The sequence below is a fragment of the Phyllobates terribilis genome, unplaced genomic scaffold, assembly GCF_046119375.1.
Source record: "Phyllobates terribilis strain yellow unplaced genomic scaffold, ASM4611937v1 Scaffold_12__6_contigs__length_324123572, whole genome shotgun sequence".
In the NCBI taxonomy this organism is placed as follows: Eukaryota; Metazoa; Chordata; class Amphibia; order Anura; family Dendrobatidae; genus Phyllobates; species Phyllobates terribilis.
The window spans coordinates 241,505,494-241,523,886 of record NW_027362772.1 but is presented as its reverse complement, the minus strand read 5'-3'; the positions used below and the strand labels follow the sequence as shown (position 1 = coordinate 241,523,886).

Below are 18,393 nucleotides of genomic sequence, written 5' to 3'. Positions count from 1 at the left end.
TTACCATGTGAGTGGGGTTCTTGCTGAAATCCTTTGTGCCTGTCATGGAGATGTTCCTGTGAAACCCAGCCTGTGGGTTTTGAATTTCCCTCATTACCCCCTTTAAAAATAAAGATAAAAAAAACATATTTGGTATTACCATATCCCTAAAAGTCAGATCTATCAAAATTTATAATAATTTAACCCATCCGGTAAAGCGCAAAAGTATAAGCCCTCACACAGCTAAATTGACCAAATAATGAAAAAGTTATGGATCTCAGAAAATTGTGAGATAAATATTTTTACAAATTTTGGAAAAAATGTTTGCGACTAAAATAAATTAATAAAAACAAACAAGTTTGGTACGGCTGTAATTGTACTAACTAAGAGAATCATGATGCCAGGTCAACAATAATCACCATAAAAACAAAACCTAAAAAATAATGTCAGAATAGTGGTTTTTTTATAGCGTTTCACCTCAATTGAAATTTTATCTACCGTTTTCCAGGACGCTGGAAAAATGAATGGTGAAATTCAGAACTGCAACTTGTCAAAAACAAACCACCATACGTCTATGTGGATGGAAAAATAAAAAAAAGTTATGATTCTTGGAAGAAAGGGATAAAAAATGAAAAACGCAAAAAGGAAATTGGTTGTGGCAGGAAGAGGTTGCAGGGAGTCTGTCAACACATGATGACTGTTCAAACCAAGCATAGCAACTTGTAGGGGACATAGCCCTTATAAAAATCATTCCTCCAGTGTACAAATCTATTGCTGCGTTTTCCTGAAAATGTTTAAATATGCTGATGAGGTGTTTAGTGCACCCTTGGCCTGGCTGAGCAGTTCACTGCACTTTCCGATCTATTTGTTATCAATCTATTTTTGTCCTTCTCTGGCTCCTGTAAATAAAAGAAGAGGAGGGCGGAGAGAGATGCAAAACAGGTAGGTGGGAAAGTGTAGTGACATGTTCAGTCAATGGGTGCACATGGAGCTACTCATTAACATACTGGAAGTAGCAATCCAAAAAGTAAATATCGACCCTTTAACAAGCCTTGCCAGTCATTTTACACTGACAAACTCCCATCTGTCTGAGATGGTTTAGTGAATCCTGCATTGAGCAGGTGGTTGGACACGATGACCCTGGAGGTCCCTTCTAACTCTAACATTCTATGGTTCTACGATAAACATTTTAACACATTTTCTGCTCTAAACCCCTTTTTAAAAACTTGATCCCCACTTCCTTTAACACTATAGCTCTTAAATCAGCAGCTTCAGTTGAAAAAGAAATAGTGATCAGATTGCAATAAAGATATAATGATAGTTACACTTTAGACAAGATGTTGTATCGCAGCAGGATCTGAAATGTGACATCCCTTGTGATTTATTCTCCATTTTCTTTCCATTTTTGGTTTACAGCGCAGGAAGCATCGTTGTTAATTCTTCTGGACTCTATAACTATCCAAACAACCAAACAGGCATTGACTTTATAAACTATAATTTAACTGATGACGTCGAATACGCATTTAAGAACACTAATAACTCAATTGAAATGCTTAAAACGTTTTCTGAACCTTCTCCAATATCAAGTAAGTCATGATTTTATATTTTATTAGATTGGTGGCTGCATGAACATTGCTGGCATGTCAAAAAGAACATCCACTGGGATTGCTGTAACACTTCTTTTTACCCATTTCTATAAAGATGTGTCAGCAGAGTTAGGAAAGCGCAGTACCATTCCGTCACCTGTTGGCAGTATAAGGGGGAAGACCGGGGTGTAAGTACTTTCAGAAAAAGGGATTCAGAACTGCTGGGGCCATGCCTCTGGTTGCAGGGGGAAGACAGACTGCGAGCACAGGAGTCAGGTGACCAGGAAGCTGGGGGCGTGTTCAGAGCCAGAGCTCAGGGGTCAGGTGACCGGGGAGCTGGGGGCGTGTCTAGGAAGAGGGAGAAAAAGGAGTTTTGCGCTGGAAAGCAGGCAGTTGACAGTTGGAGTCAAGCCCGACTAGAGGGAGAAGAGACACAGGGTCCGTGGAGCCGAGCAAGTGAGGTGCAATGTTATGGACTAGGGGCTCAGGGTCAAACCGGAGACCGCCCACTGGTGCCAGAAGACGGAGCATTGTTTAGGCGGGGAAGCCAGAAGAAAACAACACCAGCATCAGCCGGCAACGGCCTTGTGGGGAATAAGAGTCAGCTAAGTGTAAAACTGCCGATTACAACCATTTTGACTCTGCTACATCTAGCCAAACTGTGGATTGTCAGCAGTTTTACACTTAGCTGACTCTTATTCCCCACAAGGCCGTTGCCGACTGATGCCGGTGTTGTTTGTGACACAGGTACTTTAGATGCAGTGACACAGAAACACAGAGCAGCCAGTACAGGGTTAATAAACAGGGGGGGGGGGATTTATTGTAACAGGGTCAGTCTCCATGCAGGGAGTAACGGGAAATATGGGGACAACAAGGGGAGTAGCAGGTAAAAGTCTATAACCGACAATCCACCGTTTGGCTAGATGTAGCAGAGTCGAAACGGTTGTAATCGGCAGTTTTACACTTAGCTGACTCTTATTCCCCACAAGGCCGTTGCCGGCTGATGCCGGTGTTGTTTTCTTCTGGCTTCACCGCCTAAACAATGCTCCGTCTTCTGGCGGTCTCTGGTTTGACCCGCTGAGCCCCTAGTCCATAACACTGCACCTCACTTGCTCCATGGACCCTGTGTATCTTCTCCCTCTAGTCAGGCTTGACTCCAACTGTCAACTGCCTGCTTTTCCGCGCAAAACTCCTTTTTCTCCCTCTTCCTAGACACGCCCCCAGCTCCCCGGTCACCTGACCCCTGAGCTCTGGACACTCCCCCAGCTTCCCGGTCACCTGACTCCTGTGCTCACAGTCTGTCTTCCCCCTGCAACCAGAGGCACAGCCCCGGCAGTTCCGGATCCCCTGTTCTGAAAGTACTTACACCCCAATCTTCCCCCTTACAGCTTCACTTTGACTTTGCTTTATTCAGCGGTCACAATGTTAGCCTATTATACCAGTGGTGAAATCACATGGAACCCCATAGGAGAAGTTCTAATTGCCCCCTCCCCCCAAAGAAAATACCCTATATACTTGTGTATAAACTGACTTTTTCAGCACATTTTGGTCTAAGGGGTAACGTGTCTCCATGTGGAGAGTGACATACCGGCTCTGGCACATCAAGGTAAGGAGACTTATTCGCGATGCAGTTCTCCTCTGGGAAATTTAATATGCAAATTGTCTCTTCAGAGAAAAAGAGGACTTGAACTCAATGACGCCACCTATTGGAAGCAGGATTGCAGGACTGCTGCTTCCAATAGGCGGCGCTAGAGTTCAAGTCCTCTTTTTCTCTGAAGAGGCAATTTGCATATCAGCGCATCTTTTATAGTGAAAAAGCCTCCCTCGGGTTATACTCGAGTATATTTACGGAGGCAGAGGAGCGGTGCACAGGCAGTAGGCGGCTGCTGCAGCTACAACGTGTGCCCTCTGCTAAATAAAGTGAATATTCACTCTTCTCCACGCCCAGGGGAGTGGAGAGGAGTGAATATTAATTTTCTTTAATAGCACACACTGTAGCCACAGCCGCCGGCTCCTACAGCGGCTCAGCGATCCTCTGTGCCCGCTATTAGAGAGCTGCTCCGGCTGTTGCTGACACTGTGCGCTATTAAAGAAAATGAATATTCACTCCTCTCCACGCCCATAGTCCCAGCATGGAGAGGAGAGAATATCCCCGCTGCTCACCTCAGCATCTGAGGGCGCATGGCAGTGATGTCATGCTCTGCTCAGATGCTAAGATCAGCTGCTGGCAGAACAGGACGCAGCGCTGGAGCAGAGGGAAGGAAGGTGAATAGAAGTGTTTTTTAATGTGTGCAGTGATGGGGGGCCATGCTTACCAAGATGGGAATTGGGATGTGGGGCCATGGATACCAGGATGGAGGGCCATGCAAACCAGGATTGGGGATGAGGGCCATGCATACCAGGATAGGGGGGCTATGCATACCAAGATATGGGGGCCATGCATACCAGGATAAGGGGCCATGCATACTAGGATAAGGGGCCATGCATACCAGGATAGGAGATGAGAGGGCCATGCATACCAGGATTAGGGATGAGGGGGCCATGCATACCAGGATTGCAGATGAGGGGGCCATGCATACCAGGATTACAGATGAGGGGGCCATACATACCAGGATTACGGATGAGGGGGCCATGTATACCAGGATTGGGGATGAGGGGTGCCATACTTACCAAGATTGGGGATGAGGGGGCCATGTATACCAGGATTAGGGGATGAGCGAGCCATGCATACCAGGATTGCGGATGAGGAGGCCATGCGTACCTGGACTGGGGATGAGGGGGCTATGCGTACCTGGACTGGGGATGAGGGGGCCATGCATACCAGGCGTGGGAATGAGGGGGCCATGCATACCAGGATTGGGGTTGAGGGAGCCATGCATACCAGGAGTGGGGATGAGGGGGCCATGCATACCAGGATTGGGGATGAGGGAGCCATGCATACCAGGATTGGGGATGAGTGGGCAATACTTACAATGATGGGAAAATTTACCAGTCGCTGCTGCATTTCCCACCCTAGGCTTATACTCGAGTCAGTATGTTTTCCCTGTTCCTTGTGGTAAAATTAGGAGCCTCGGCTTATATTCAAGTCGACTTATACTCGTGTATATACAGTAATTGTCATGGTCCCAGAACAGCATATCTCACAACTTTCTAGCCTTTACATAGTAATTTCCTCCTGCTGAAGTCCTAGATTCTTCTTTCATTGCTCCCATAAAGTATGATGCCAAGAAAAGTGCCCCCAAACACAGTGTGATACCCTCACAGTGAATTAGCCTCTACATGCACAGTATAATGACCCTTCTTTACCCCACCTCAACTCCCAAGGCAAAGTATGGTGACTCCAAGACAATATGATCCCCGGACTGTGACCCCCACACAGACCTCTATGCAGTATAATGGGCCTACATACAGTATAATGGCCCCCACACTGTATAATGGCCCACACTAGCCCTCCAAATAGTATAATGGCCCCAACACAGCCCGCCACATAGTAGGATGTACCCCAAACAAACCTTCACACTGTATAATTGCTTGAATACAGTATAATGACACCCCACAAAGCCCTCCAAATATTATAATGGCCCCACATAACCTTCCACATAGTATAATGGACCCCCATAATCCTCCTTATAGTATAATGCACTTACCATGGTCATCCTTAGAATATAATGCACTCCCCATGGTCTTCCATAGAATATACTGCACTCCCCATCGTCCTTCATAGAATATAATGCACTCCCCATGGTCCTTCATACAATATAATGCACTCCCCATGGTCCTTCATGCAATATAATGCACCCTCCATGGTCCTGTATACAATATAATTCACTCCCCATGGTCCTCAATAGAATATAATCCACTCCCCATGGTTCTCCATGGAATATAATGCACTCCCCATGGTCCTCCACACAATATAAGGCACTCCCCAAGGTCCTCCATAGAATATAATGTACTCGCTATGGTCCTCAATATAATAAAATGCACTAGCCATGGTTCTTCATACAATATAATGCACTCCCCATTGTCCTCCATACACTATAATGCACCCCCATGGTCCGCCATATAATATAATGCACCCCCCAAGGTCATCCATACAATATAATGTATCCTCCCCATGGTCCGCCATACAATATAATGCACCCTCCATAGTCCTCCATACAATATAATGCACCCCCCATGGCCCGCCATACAATATAATGCACCCTCCCCGTGGTCCTCCATACAATATAGTGAACCCCCCATGGTCCTCCATACGATATAATGCACACCCCATTGTATTAGTGTGAACAGGGTATACTCACACAGACTGGTTTATGTCAGTATACAGTATGCATGATGTGAATTTCTTAGTATAATTATGTTATTATACAGTATGATTAAAGTCAGTCTTGGACTGACCACTAGTGAAAAGGTAAATCCCCAGGGGGTCCTTTTGCAGGAATGGGCTCACAGATCCCACAATATGAGCAGTAGTTGGCGCAATGCACTTGTATAGAAAAAGTCATCATTAAATCATTCATTTAGCAAACCTCCATCAGAGTTTCATTAGATTTTCATCAGAGTTTCATTAGATTTTCATCAGGGTTTCATCAGTTTTTTCCACTGATGAGAAAAAGTTTCCCCACCTTCTCCTATCTAACAGACAGTAAAAAAACTTTTTTTTTAATGGACCCACAGACTTTCATTGCCGAGTTTGATCCCACACTAGTATCAATATCGCACATATTTCAGCACAGACCACTCGGTCAGCAAAAAATCACGAACATGTGAACAGCCCCATAGATTGCCATGACTACAAGTGATATCCCTGAATAAAAAACAGATAGCACTTGTACCTGAAAAACTGAGGTGTGAATGAGCCCTAAATGTTACTGATGAGCCCTTGGTACCACAAGCTGATACTCAGACAGGGATCCTTAGTTATAATACAAATTAATTTTAAGCATTTATTTCAAAGAATTGAATACATTTGCATAAAGCAGAATTATATCCCATGTTTTGTTAATTCTTCATTGACATTTCAGGTGTATTGCAGCTAGAGCCTTATATGACATGCAGCTTGAACTTTACTGATTACGTTTTGAGTTGCGACAATGAGTCCTGTCAATGCACTGGACCATGTGCGCAGAATACCAGTTACTGTCTCAATAATGGTCATTGCAACAATCTGGAAACCGGAGCAGCGTGCACGTAAGTTCTTCGGAAAGAAATGTGACAAATCAGTCTGTACAGTCTTTGGCACATAATCGGCATAGTGCTACGAAACTAAGACTAACCATAATTAACACATCTGCCACAAACAGTGGTGAACTACCATAACGACAGGGAATGGAAAGTCCATTGGGGTTTGTGGTGTAAGGGTCTAGAACCAAACTACTTCAATATAAGTTTTTCCTACCCCATCTGAGAGCAGCATGATGTAGGGGCAGAAAACCTGATTCCAGCAATTTGTCTCTTACTGGGCTACAAATTGAATTTTTGTTTTTGGAAAATACCTGTTTTATCTACTGCAAATCTACCAGTTCTGTGAATGCTGAGCTGTGTATTACCCCACCCACACCACCGATTGGCAACTTTCTGTGTACACTCTGCATAGTAGTGTTGAGCCACCCCCGTAGTGTTCGAGTTCGGTTCGGTTCGTCGAACACCCGTGTGTTCGCCGAACTGTTCGTCGAACACCTTCGAACACCGTTAAAACCAATGGCAGGCAAACAAAAACACATAGAAACACATAGAAAACACCTTCAAAGGTGTCCAAAAGCTGACAAACTGCTCAGAAGACACAACTAACACATGGAAAAGTGACAAGTACATATAGTCATGCGAAAAGAAAAGAGGTGGAGGAGTAAAAGGAGGGGGAGACACAGATATAGGCATGTCATGCCCTTCTAAAATCCAAAAAGTGAGAAGCCGACACGTTCAGTCCGCTCCTGCCTGTGCCACCTCCGTGTCGCCGGGTTTGTGCCAGAGCCGCGGTGAACCCTGACGGCCAGCCCCCCTCTCCCAATACTGGTGCCTGTCCGCTGGTGGGTCGAGCGAGCCCCCCTGTGGTGGAGGCAGCTCTAAGCTTTTTAATTTAAATTGTCTCTCTAATTTGAATAAATACACTTTAAATCCATTTACAAGGATCTATTGGAGGGCAAGTCTGATGCCAGCAGCCGCGTAATTCCAACTCCAGTAGCGTCCACTAAAGCTGCTGCAGTTAAAAAGCTTTTATAAGGATCGAGCTCGGCTGTCCACCGCAAGGCATCCTACTGCCAGTCCGAGCCCCTATGCCTTGGGGTGCCTCCTGATGCTCTTCACTGAGTATCCCGTGGTCCCAAAGCATTTCCTTTGAAAAAATGAAGTGTCCAAACTACAGGTGGTGTAGCTTGCTTAACAGCCGGGATAATCCGCTGACTAGCAGACCCTGCTACTAGGCACAAAGTATTTCCTGGGCTAGATGCAGTTAAAAATTTGTAATTAGATACTCTCGTTGGATACTGAGAAAGCATTCCATAGAGTCTCCTGGCACGCCATATATGATTCTCTTAAAAAGCTTGGGGTAGGGGTCTAGGGGACCCTTTTATAGCCAAAATCACGGCCCTGTATCGCAATACGTCACCTAGGCTGAAGATAAATGGAACTGTAGCACCCTGAGGGCTCGGTTGCTACAGAGGTATTGCACCTCACCCAGAGGTGTGATATCTCACTCTCAGGTAAGGATGTAGTGTGGATCAGGACCCGACACCTGCATGCATTACACCACATTGCCGTGGGGCAGGGCGACCAATATGCCCCTGAGATGGGCACGACAGTCCCTGTCCCTGGCTGGAGTGGGGGGAGGGAACACTGAGGAAGGGGAACCCTGTAGTGCAGGAGCAGGGAGGAAGCAGTTCCTGGGTGCATTGAGAAGGGAGTATAAAAGGTGGGCACCATCTTAGTTCAGTGCAGAGAAGTCTGAGCAGAAGTGGCAGGGAGCAGGGGCTCTGCATGAGCTCTGCTCCGGAGGCGGGCCTAGTAACAGAGGCCCAGGCCTGGAAGAGGGAGAAGGAAGGAAGAGGAGCGGAGAAGGCTCCAGGAACGAGGAACGAAGGGATCCCAGGGGTGCGGACGGGCGAGTCGCCACCGCACGCCCGAATCCACCTGCGTGGAGGGGTCAGGCCAAAGGGGGAGACCGGTCCCCGAAACTAGTGGAGGCAGGAAACGACCCTCAGCTAGAAACAGGAGGCTGTGACATTTTATGTGGCGCAGCCCCTCGCTACACCCGCTAGGAAGGCACCACATAGGGTCAGGGAAACTGGCGCCAAGTTTACCAAGAAGAGGCCCGAGGCAGCCGGACAGAAGGGTTGGTAAGAAAGGCCAGACAAAGGACACACAAAGGGGGTCCTGTGAAGCGCTCCAAAGTTATCTGGGAGTTGTCTGAGCCCCTCACCTGGTGAGCACAGTACGACGTGGGCAGCCGTTACCTGCAGACGTGGTCTGGATAATAAGAACTGTGAGTAAAGGCCCTGGACTGCATCACTGACTCCGTGTCGTTACTGCTGCTGCCTTGCACCATCACCCCCATCCTCCGCATACACTGCCCTGAGGCTATACTCCTCCCGTGGGGAGTTATGCTACGCTCTGCTGCACCCACAACACCAGCCTCAGCGGTCTGCCCTGGAGCGGCGGTTCACTCTGACCGCAATCCACGGGTGGCGTAGTCGGACATTTAAACATCAAAACCACATAAATAGTTCCGCCAGTGGTTTGACCGCCCTGAGCCACGGAACCGGGTCGCCGCCACGGAGACTACAACCACCAGCATCCACCAAAAAGGGTCCGGCTCCGGGTGTCCCAAGGCCCAGGGGGCGCGTCAGAACATTTTCATCACCTTTCACAATCACCAATGGGACAAGGCAGGGATGTTCTCTGTCCCCTCTCTTATACATCCTAGTGACGGAGCACCTGCTCTCATCAATTCGCCATAACCCCAATATTAGGTGGATTGAGGTGGGAGGCACCGAGTACAAGTGCTCTCTATTTGCTGATGATGTCCTAGTATATATCACTCAATCACATATATCCATCCATGCTGTTATGGCTGAAATAGATCACTTTGTTACATGGTCAAATTTTAAAATCAATGCAGCGAAGTCTGAGGCCCTCGATGTCTCCCTCCCCAAATCCATATAGGATTCCATCCAGTCCAACTTTCCCTTTGCCTGGCCCTCACAGGGTATCAAATACTTAGGAATTCCTATTCATAGAGACCTCTCCCATCTATGTTATCTTAATTTTGGGCCCTTTATTGAACAACTCCATACAGACCACGGTTGGCAAGTTAGAACTGTAAGATTCACTACGTGAACCACTGGTGTTTTGTGGAAAAGCACATGTACACTGTGTTCCAAATTATTATGCAAAAAGTGTTTAGGAGTGATAAGGGAAGAATTTGTTTGTTTGTCAGTTAAACTCATTGATGGTGATGTGTGTCAGGGCTCTTTATATCACTGTAAGCAATTGCAGACACCTGTGCTAATTAGTTTGGCAGGTGTGTCCAATGAAAGGCAAGACTACTTAAGAAGGCTGTCTCACATTATTAAGCAGCCTACATTTTCTGCCAAAATGGGAAAGAAAAAGGATGTGTCGGCTGCTGAGAAGCAACAAATTGTGGAGTGTTTAGGTCAAGGCATGACTACAATCAACATTGTGCGATGATCAGGATGAAGTGTCTTGGCAATCAAGAAGTATGTAGCTGATTCACAGTACACACGTGTGCGTGCTGATAAGGGCAAATTGAGGACTCTTTCCTACAGGCAATTACGTCAGGTTGAAAGAGCAGCGGCAAAAAAGCCTTGTCATAGCAGCAGACAAGTTTTTGAAGCTGCTGGTGCCTCCAACGTCCCCCGAACAACAAGATGCAGGGTCCTTCAGAGGTTTGCAGCTGTGCATACGCCATCCTGTCGACCTCCTCTATCCACTTCACACAAGCAGAAACGGCTCCAGTGGGCCAAACATTACATGAAGACTGATTTCAAAACTGTTTTGTTCACGGATGAGTGCCGTGCAGCGCTAGATGGTCCAGATGGATGGAGTGGAGGATGGCTGGTTGATGGACACCCCACGCAAACACGGCTACAGCGCCAACAAGGAGGAGGTGGAGTAATGTTTTGGGCTGGAATCATGGGGAGAGAGATTGTCGGCCCCTTTAGGATCCCTGAAGGCGCTAAAGATGAACTCCATAATGTATGTGGATTTTCTCAAACAGCACTTCCTGCCATGGTTCAAGAAGAAGAACCGTGTATTTCACAGCAAGATCATTTTTCTGCATGATAATGCACCATCTCATGCTGCACATAAAACATCTGCATCTCTGGCTGATATGGGCATAAAAGGGGACAAACTTATGGTGTGACCCCCATGCTCCCCTGACCTCTACCCCATTCAGAACCTTTGGAGCATCATTAAAAGGAGTGTCTATGATGGCGGGAGGCAGTTCACATCTAAGCAACAGCTCTGGGAGGGTATTCTGTCCTCATGCAAAACAATTGAAGCAGAAACCATCCAAAACCTGACAAATTCAATGGACGAGAGAGTTCAGAAGCTCCTTTCGAACAAGGGGTCCTATGTGCAAATGTAACATCACCTAGAATAAAGTTTTGAGTTGAAAACTGTTTGATTTCAGTTTCTAACAACCTGCTAATGCTTATAATTTCAAAAATGACCATTTTTTTGGTCTTTATTAAAATGAAAAGGTTGATCGAAAAGTTTGGGGGATCTAAGAGTGTGGCAACCCAGTAGTCATGATTACTTCGAATTCTGACAATATGAGGGTCATGCTGCAGGTAGTGCAGCAAAAAGGCACTTATGTGTCTTGCGCATCTCGGAGCCCCAAAATTATTTTCCGGGCTAGATGCAGCTAAAAATTATTATTAATTTTAAATCTGGTGAAGCTTTAGTATAGATGGCCTAATAGGATCAGTGCTGCACACTGCTACAAAGCCCAAATTATTTTCCAGCCAAGATACAGATAAACATGATTAGTAATTTGAAAGCTTAAAACGGTTGGTAGAATGATTTTAACCAATCATCAAGCTTTTACTCTCCCCAGGATGACACAGGGGTAGAAAAGTCGTTTCGGATCCATGATTTGTTCATCTTTATGAACGTGAGTCTGTCTACATTATCAGTGGAGAGCCGCGTGCGCTTATCTGTCAGCATACCACCAGCAGCACTGAACACACGTTCAGGCAGAACGCTGGCTGCGGGGCATGACAAGATCTCCAAGGCGTAAGTGGCTAGCTCCGGCCATTTATCCAGATTGGAAGCCCAAAAAGAGCAAGGGTCCAGTGACACAGTCATGGCTTCAATGTTTACTTGGAGATACTCCTGTACCATCGTCTCTAGGCGTTGACTATGTGTCAGACTTCTTGTCTCCTGTGGCCTTGCAAAGGATGGGCTAAAAAAGTGGTGAAATGATTCCGCAAAATTGATGTTACCAGCAGATACTGTGGTTCTGTTACGGTTTGAGTGCTGAACACTTGAAGGTCCCACGGTTGGCAAGTTGGAACTGTGAGATTCACTATGTGCACCACTGGTATTTTGTGGAAAAGCACATGTAAGATTCTGCAACAGTCTCTGCTGATACTCCTGCATGCGTGCATCCCTTTCTATGGCAGGAATAATTTCTGCAAATTTACTTTTGTACCGGGGATCTAACAGTGTGGCAACCCAGTAGTCAGGATTATTTCTAATTCTCACAATTCGAGGGTCATGTTGCAGGTAGTGCAGCAAGAAGGCACTCATGTGTGTTGCGCATCCAGGAGCACCAAGTCTCTGTTGTGTTGGTGGCGAGGTAACAATCATGCTTCCTTCCTCTGTCCTCTCCCCCCAACCTCGCACAACAGAAATGTGATCAAGGTCTCCCTCATCTGATGAGTCTTCCATCAGTTCGTCCTCCACTTCTTCCTGGGCTCCTGCACCTTCCTCACTAGTTTGGCTGCTACCATGCGCCCTGGTAAAACCATCTCCCCCACCCTCACATGCCTGCCGCCTTGGTGCTGCCGACCGTCTGGACCTTGCAGATGTTAGCCCTTCCGCATACAACTCCTCCTCCTCTACTTCCTCCACCTCCTCTTGTGCCACCACCTGACTCCGAATTCTGTTTAACATGTGCTCCAGCATGTAAATCACCGGAATAGTCATGCTGATAATGGCATCGTCAGCACTAAACATCTTCGTCGCCATTTCAAAACTGTGCAGAAGGGTGCATAGGTCCCTGATCTGAGACCACTCCTCCAGCGTGATTTGCCCCACCTCTGGATCTCGTTGGCCCAGGCTATACGTCAGAACGTATTGCACCAGGGCTTGTCGGTGCTGCCACAGTCGCTGCAACATGTGCAGAGTTGAATTCCACCGGGTAGGCACATCGCATTTTAGCCGGTGAAGTGGCAGGCCCAACGACTTCTGTAGAGATGTAAGTCGCTGAGCTGCGGGATGCGAACGGCGGAAGTGAGCACACAGCGACCGTGCCCTCTGCAGAAGGCCATCTAGTCTGGGATAGTGGGCTAAAAATTGCTGGACAACCAGGTTCAACACGTGAGCCATACAAGGCACGTGTGTAACATTGCCCCGGCGAAGGGCCGCACCCAGGTTTGCAGCATTGTCGCACACGGCCTTCCCTGGTTTCAGGTCCAGTGGAGACAACCATTCATGAAATTGGTTCTCCAGAGCTGACCACAACTCCTCAGCTGTGTGACTCACATTTCCCAGACATTTCAAAGTAAAAACCGCCTGATGACGTTGAGCCCTACTGCCAGCATAGTAAGGAGGTGTGCAGGATCCCTTCTGCGCAGTTAGAAAGCTTGTGGCTTGACCAGACAGGCTTTGGGTGCAGGTGGAAGATCGAGAGGAGGTTGAGGAGGCAGAAGCAGTGGAGGAACTTTGACATAAAGAGGATTGACGCACAACTCGTGGGGACGGCAAGACTTGGACAGCAGCCCCTTGTCCTGCTGTCACCATAGTTACCCAGTGCCCAGTCAGCGACATGTAACGCCCCTGTCCATGCCTACTCGTCCAAGTGCCTGTGGTGAAATGCACCCTGTCACACACAGAGTTTCTCAAAGAAGCGGTGATGTTGTGTGCGACATGCTGGTGGAGCGCAGGCACACCTTTCTTTGAGAAGTAGTGCCGACTGGGCATCTGGTACTGGGGCACTGCGACGGACATAAGGTCTCGAAAATCCTCTGTGTCCACCAGGCGGAAAGGCAGCATTTCTGTAGCCAAGAGCTTGCAGATGGTGAAATTCAACCTCTTAGCTTTCTCATGGCTAGGAGGAAATGGTCTTTTACTTGTCCACATCTGAGGGACCGAGGGCTGGCTATTGTGCTTAGACGGGGTTGATAAGGGTGTCCCCGGCAAACTGCCGGTCTGTGAGGAAGATGCAGGCGGACATGTTAGGTTGCCTTCATCCAAAGGTGGTGCTATCGATGTCGGACAGCGCTCAACACCAGCTGGTGTTACCACCTCCAAAGAAAATGATGACCTGCCAATCACGCAGGCTGTTGCGGGTAAAGAGGTGGCAGGTCTGCGCCCCAAAACAGGTGTGACTGCTGTCCCCCCAGTCACAGAGGATGAAGAGGCCGCGGATGCACGAGATATGGCAGACGGTGGTTGGCCCGGCCGGCTAGGCCGCATTGTAGCACACTGAGCTTCCCACTGCAACTTATGCTTCATGTCCATGTGCCGGTTCATGCATGAAGTACTCAAACTATGTATTTTTTGGCCTCTACTTAGCTTTTGCTGACAAATGTTACAGATAACACGAGTTGGGTCATCTTTATCGATCTGAAAAAATGCCCAGGCTATGCAAGGCTTAGCACCCATGCGACCTGAAGAGCCACCACGACTTGTGGTGAGAGGCAGAGTTGTGTTTGAGGATGCAGTTGTTGACGTGCTTCCAGTACTACGTCTCTGTCCAGGAAGGCGCAACCTGACCTCCTCGTCACTAGCATCTTCCTCCACCTCCTCTGCTGACCTCATCTCTTGGCTGACTGTGGGTTGACAGTAAGTGGGATCTCCAACCTCATCATCATCTCCCTGTGCGTTATCACACCCGTCGTCCTCAGAGCCAACCTGTTCCTGCCCTGACAAAAAACTAAAGTTGTCGCTCCAATCAGGTATTTGAGTCTTATCATCGTCTTCCTCATTGTCTCCACCAACAGGAGTTACAGTTTGGGAATGAGGGTCTACATTATGGTCAGAACCTTCTGCGTCTGGTCCTGGATCCGACTCATAAAGATTCTGGGCATCAGTGCAGATCATTTCCTCGTCTGGATTCACAGAAGCGCTGGAGTCGACCTCTGATTCCCAGGCTATAGTATGAGTAAACAGCTCTGCAGACTCAACCATCTGTTCTACCTCATACTCAGACGGGCAGCTGGAGATTTGGGAGCTGTGAGGAAGCAAGTGCGATTGGGGTGACACCTTTGAGGACTGGAGTATTTGTGATGTTGAAGTTGATGTGGAGGAGAGCCCACTTAAAGGAGCACTTGATATCAGTTGAAGCACCTGCTGTTTTTGTGCCTCATCTGGAATTTGTAGCGATTGGCGTGGCCGTAAGAAAGGGATCTTATCACATTGTCCGCTAAAAGAAGTAGACATTTTAGTTTGGCTGGAAGATGGTCTTTCTTCTTCAGATGTTACTGTTGCTTTAACACCTACCCCACGGACACAACCTTTTTTCCCCTTCCCAACACGCCTATTCCCCTTTCCACCAGCAGCAGGCCTTTTTCCACTCATTTTGGTGGTTAACTAATTAACAACTCTGGAGTTGTTTGCACAAAAAAACAATGGATGGGAACCGAGCAGAGCTGAGTGGCCAAACTGTGGTATTAGGCCAAAACTATTGGCTGGGTTAGATGCAGAAAAAAATTATATTCAATTTGCAACCTGATGGAGGTCAGTATAGATGGACTAATAGAGAAAGTCCCACACACTGCTAGAAGGCCAAATATTTTTTCAGAGCTAGATGCAGATAAAAATTATTTTTAATTTGCAACCTGATGGAGGTCAGTATAGATGGACTAATAGAGAAAGTCCCACACACTGCTAGAAGGCCAAATATTTTTTCAGAGCTAGATGCAGATAAAAATTATTTTTAATTTGCAACCTGATGGAGGTCAGTATAGATGGACTAATAGAGAAAGTCCCACACACTGCTAGAAGGCCAAATATTTTTTCAGAGGTAGATGCAGAAAAAAATATATTCAGTTTTCAACCTGATGGAGGTCTGTATAGATGGATTAATAGAACAAATCCCACTCACAGCTAGAAGCACAATATTTTTTCAGAGGTAGATGCAGAAAAAAATATATTCAGTTTGCAACCTTATGGAGGTCAGTATAGATGGACTAATACAACAAGTCCCACACACAGCTAGAAGCCCAATATTTTTTCAGAGGTAGATGCAGAAAAAAATATATTCAGTTTGCAACCTGATGGAGGTCTGTATAGATGGATTAATAGAACAAGTCCCACACACAGCTAGAAGCCCAATATTTTTTCAGAGGTAGATGCAGAAAAAAATATATTCAGTTTGCAACCTGATGGAGGTCAGTATAGATGGACTAATACAACAAGTCCCACACACAGCTAGAAGCCCAATATTTTTTCAGAGGTAGATGCAGAAAAAAATATATTCAGTTTGCAACCTGATGGAGGTCTGTATAGATGGATTAATAGAACAAGTCCCACACACAGCTAGAAGCCCAATATTTTTTCAGAGCTAGATGCAGAAAAAAATTATATTCAATTTGCAACCTGATGGAGGTCAGTATAGATGGACTAATAGAATGATGCTATGCCCAAAAGATTTTACTTCACTAGGTGCAGTAAAAAAATTGGTATTCTATACACAGGTGGTATATCTTGCAACACAGATAGGCTACTCCACTGACTAACACACTCTGCAATAGGCCAAAAAGGATTAGCTTTGCTAGATTCAGCCAAATGCTGTGAAAAAAACTTGCACAGCACTGGCACAGACCTGCCTGGCAAAAACTGATAGGAACTGATGTAACCTAGTCCTGAAAAGGACTCCAATTACAATTAGTCTTTACTCCCACAATCTATCTATTTAAGAGCACAGACCTGCCTGATAAAAGTCGTAGGAAATGCTGTAACCTAGTCCTTAAAAGGACTGCAATCACAACTATTCCCTACTCCCAAGCTATCTGTAGATTTGTGCGAAAATTGGCTTGAAATTAACAAGGTATAGCGCACACAGCAACAGCGGTGCCGTCTAACACGCAGCTGCAGCAGTGAGAAAATGGTGGCGACGGGGAAAATGGCTTGGTCTTATAGGGCAAGGACATGTGACATACACTGCCAATGACACATGCCCTTGCTTGTGTGAAAAAAAGCACTTCGCTCCGTGTGTGCGCTGCTGATAGGCTGACAGATTGCACCTCCCCACTGTAAATGCGGGAAAGAGAAAAAAAATGGAGATCTTCATTGTTCCTGCAGAGATCCATCCCCTGCCCCTCCCCCCACCCCGCTGTACACTCAAACTGCGTATTAACATTAATTTTCATCATTACTGAGAAAAAATGCAGTTATGATTTTGGTGCACGAACAGTTATCGAACATAACTTCGAACAGCCGAATTTTTCTCAAATTGTTCGTGTTCGCCGAACGGCTCGAACACCGCCCAAAACAGCTCGAATTTGAGATTGGCGAACAGTTCGAGTAGAACAACGCTCATCTCTACTGCATAGGCAGAAAGTTTCCAATCATTATTGCGGGCGGGGATACTCAGCTCATGAATACGGAGAACTACATGAAAGCAGGTTTATTGGTCCTCTGGTGATAATCTCTTTGCTGATAAAACAGGGATTTTATCAAAACTACAGCGTAGTAAGTAACACATCGCTGGAATCAGGGTCTCTGACCCCACGTCATGCTGCTCTCAGATTAGATGGCAAAAACCTGGTGACATATACTCTTTAACCCCTTTACAGCCTGGGGCGTAATAGTACGCCCCAGGCTATCACCCCCGGTTCAGTGAGGGCTCCGGCGCTGAGCCCATACTGAACCGGGCACATGTCAGCTGATTATTACAGCTGACATGTGCCCGCAACAGCAGTGGGTGGAATCGTGATCCACTCGCGGCTGTTAACATGTTAAATGCCGCTGTCAATCTCTGACAGCGCCATTTAACAACGCCGCTTGGGAAGCGTGTCACTTACCCCGCCCATCGGTGACCCCGGGTCTTGTGATCACGGGTCACTGATGGGTGGGCATGACAACCCTGGGCCTGCAACAGACCGCAGTGGCTGTCATGTACTGATCGCTATGAGCGCCACCTAGTGGTCGGCGCTCATAGCACAGGAGCATTTCTGCTACATAGAGGTGATCTGCTCATCACCTCTATGTAGCAGAGGCGATCGGACAGTTGCTGCTTCTAGTCTGCTATGGAGACTATAAAAGTGTAAAAAAAAAAGTTTTTAAAAACATTAAAAAAAATTAAAAAAATATAAAAGTTTAAATCACCCCCCTTTCGCCCCATTCAAAATAAAATAATAATAACAAAAAAAAACATACACATATTTGGTATCGCCGCGTTCAGAATCGCCCGATATATCTATATAAAAAAAAGAATTAATCCAATCGATAAACGGCGTAACGAGAAAAAAATTCTAGACGCCAGAATTACGATTTTTGGTCCCCGCAACATTGCAATAACATGCAATAACAGACGATCAAAACATCGGATCTATCCCAAAGTGGTATCAATCAAAACTTCAGCTCGGCGCCCAAAAAATAAGCCCTCATCCGGCTCCAGATCCTGAAAAATTGAGACGCT

General features: G+C 46.5%; 1 protein-coding gene across 1 annotated transcript in view; it reads left to right on the top strand.

The window, feature by feature from the left end:
* The window catches only part of LOC141171767 (uncharacterized), a 179,263-nt gene that overhangs the window by 110,661 nt on the left and 50,209 nt on the right, over positions 1–18,393 (top strand). Inside the window, exons 15-16 of the mRNA XM_073655411.1 lie at positions 1,396–1,565; positions 6,590–6,755. Coding sequence (XP_073511512.1) covers positions 1,396–1,565; positions 6,590–6,755 — 336 coding nt within the window. The remainder of the gene's footprint in view (positions 1–1,395; positions 1,566–6,589; positions 6,756–18,393) is intronic.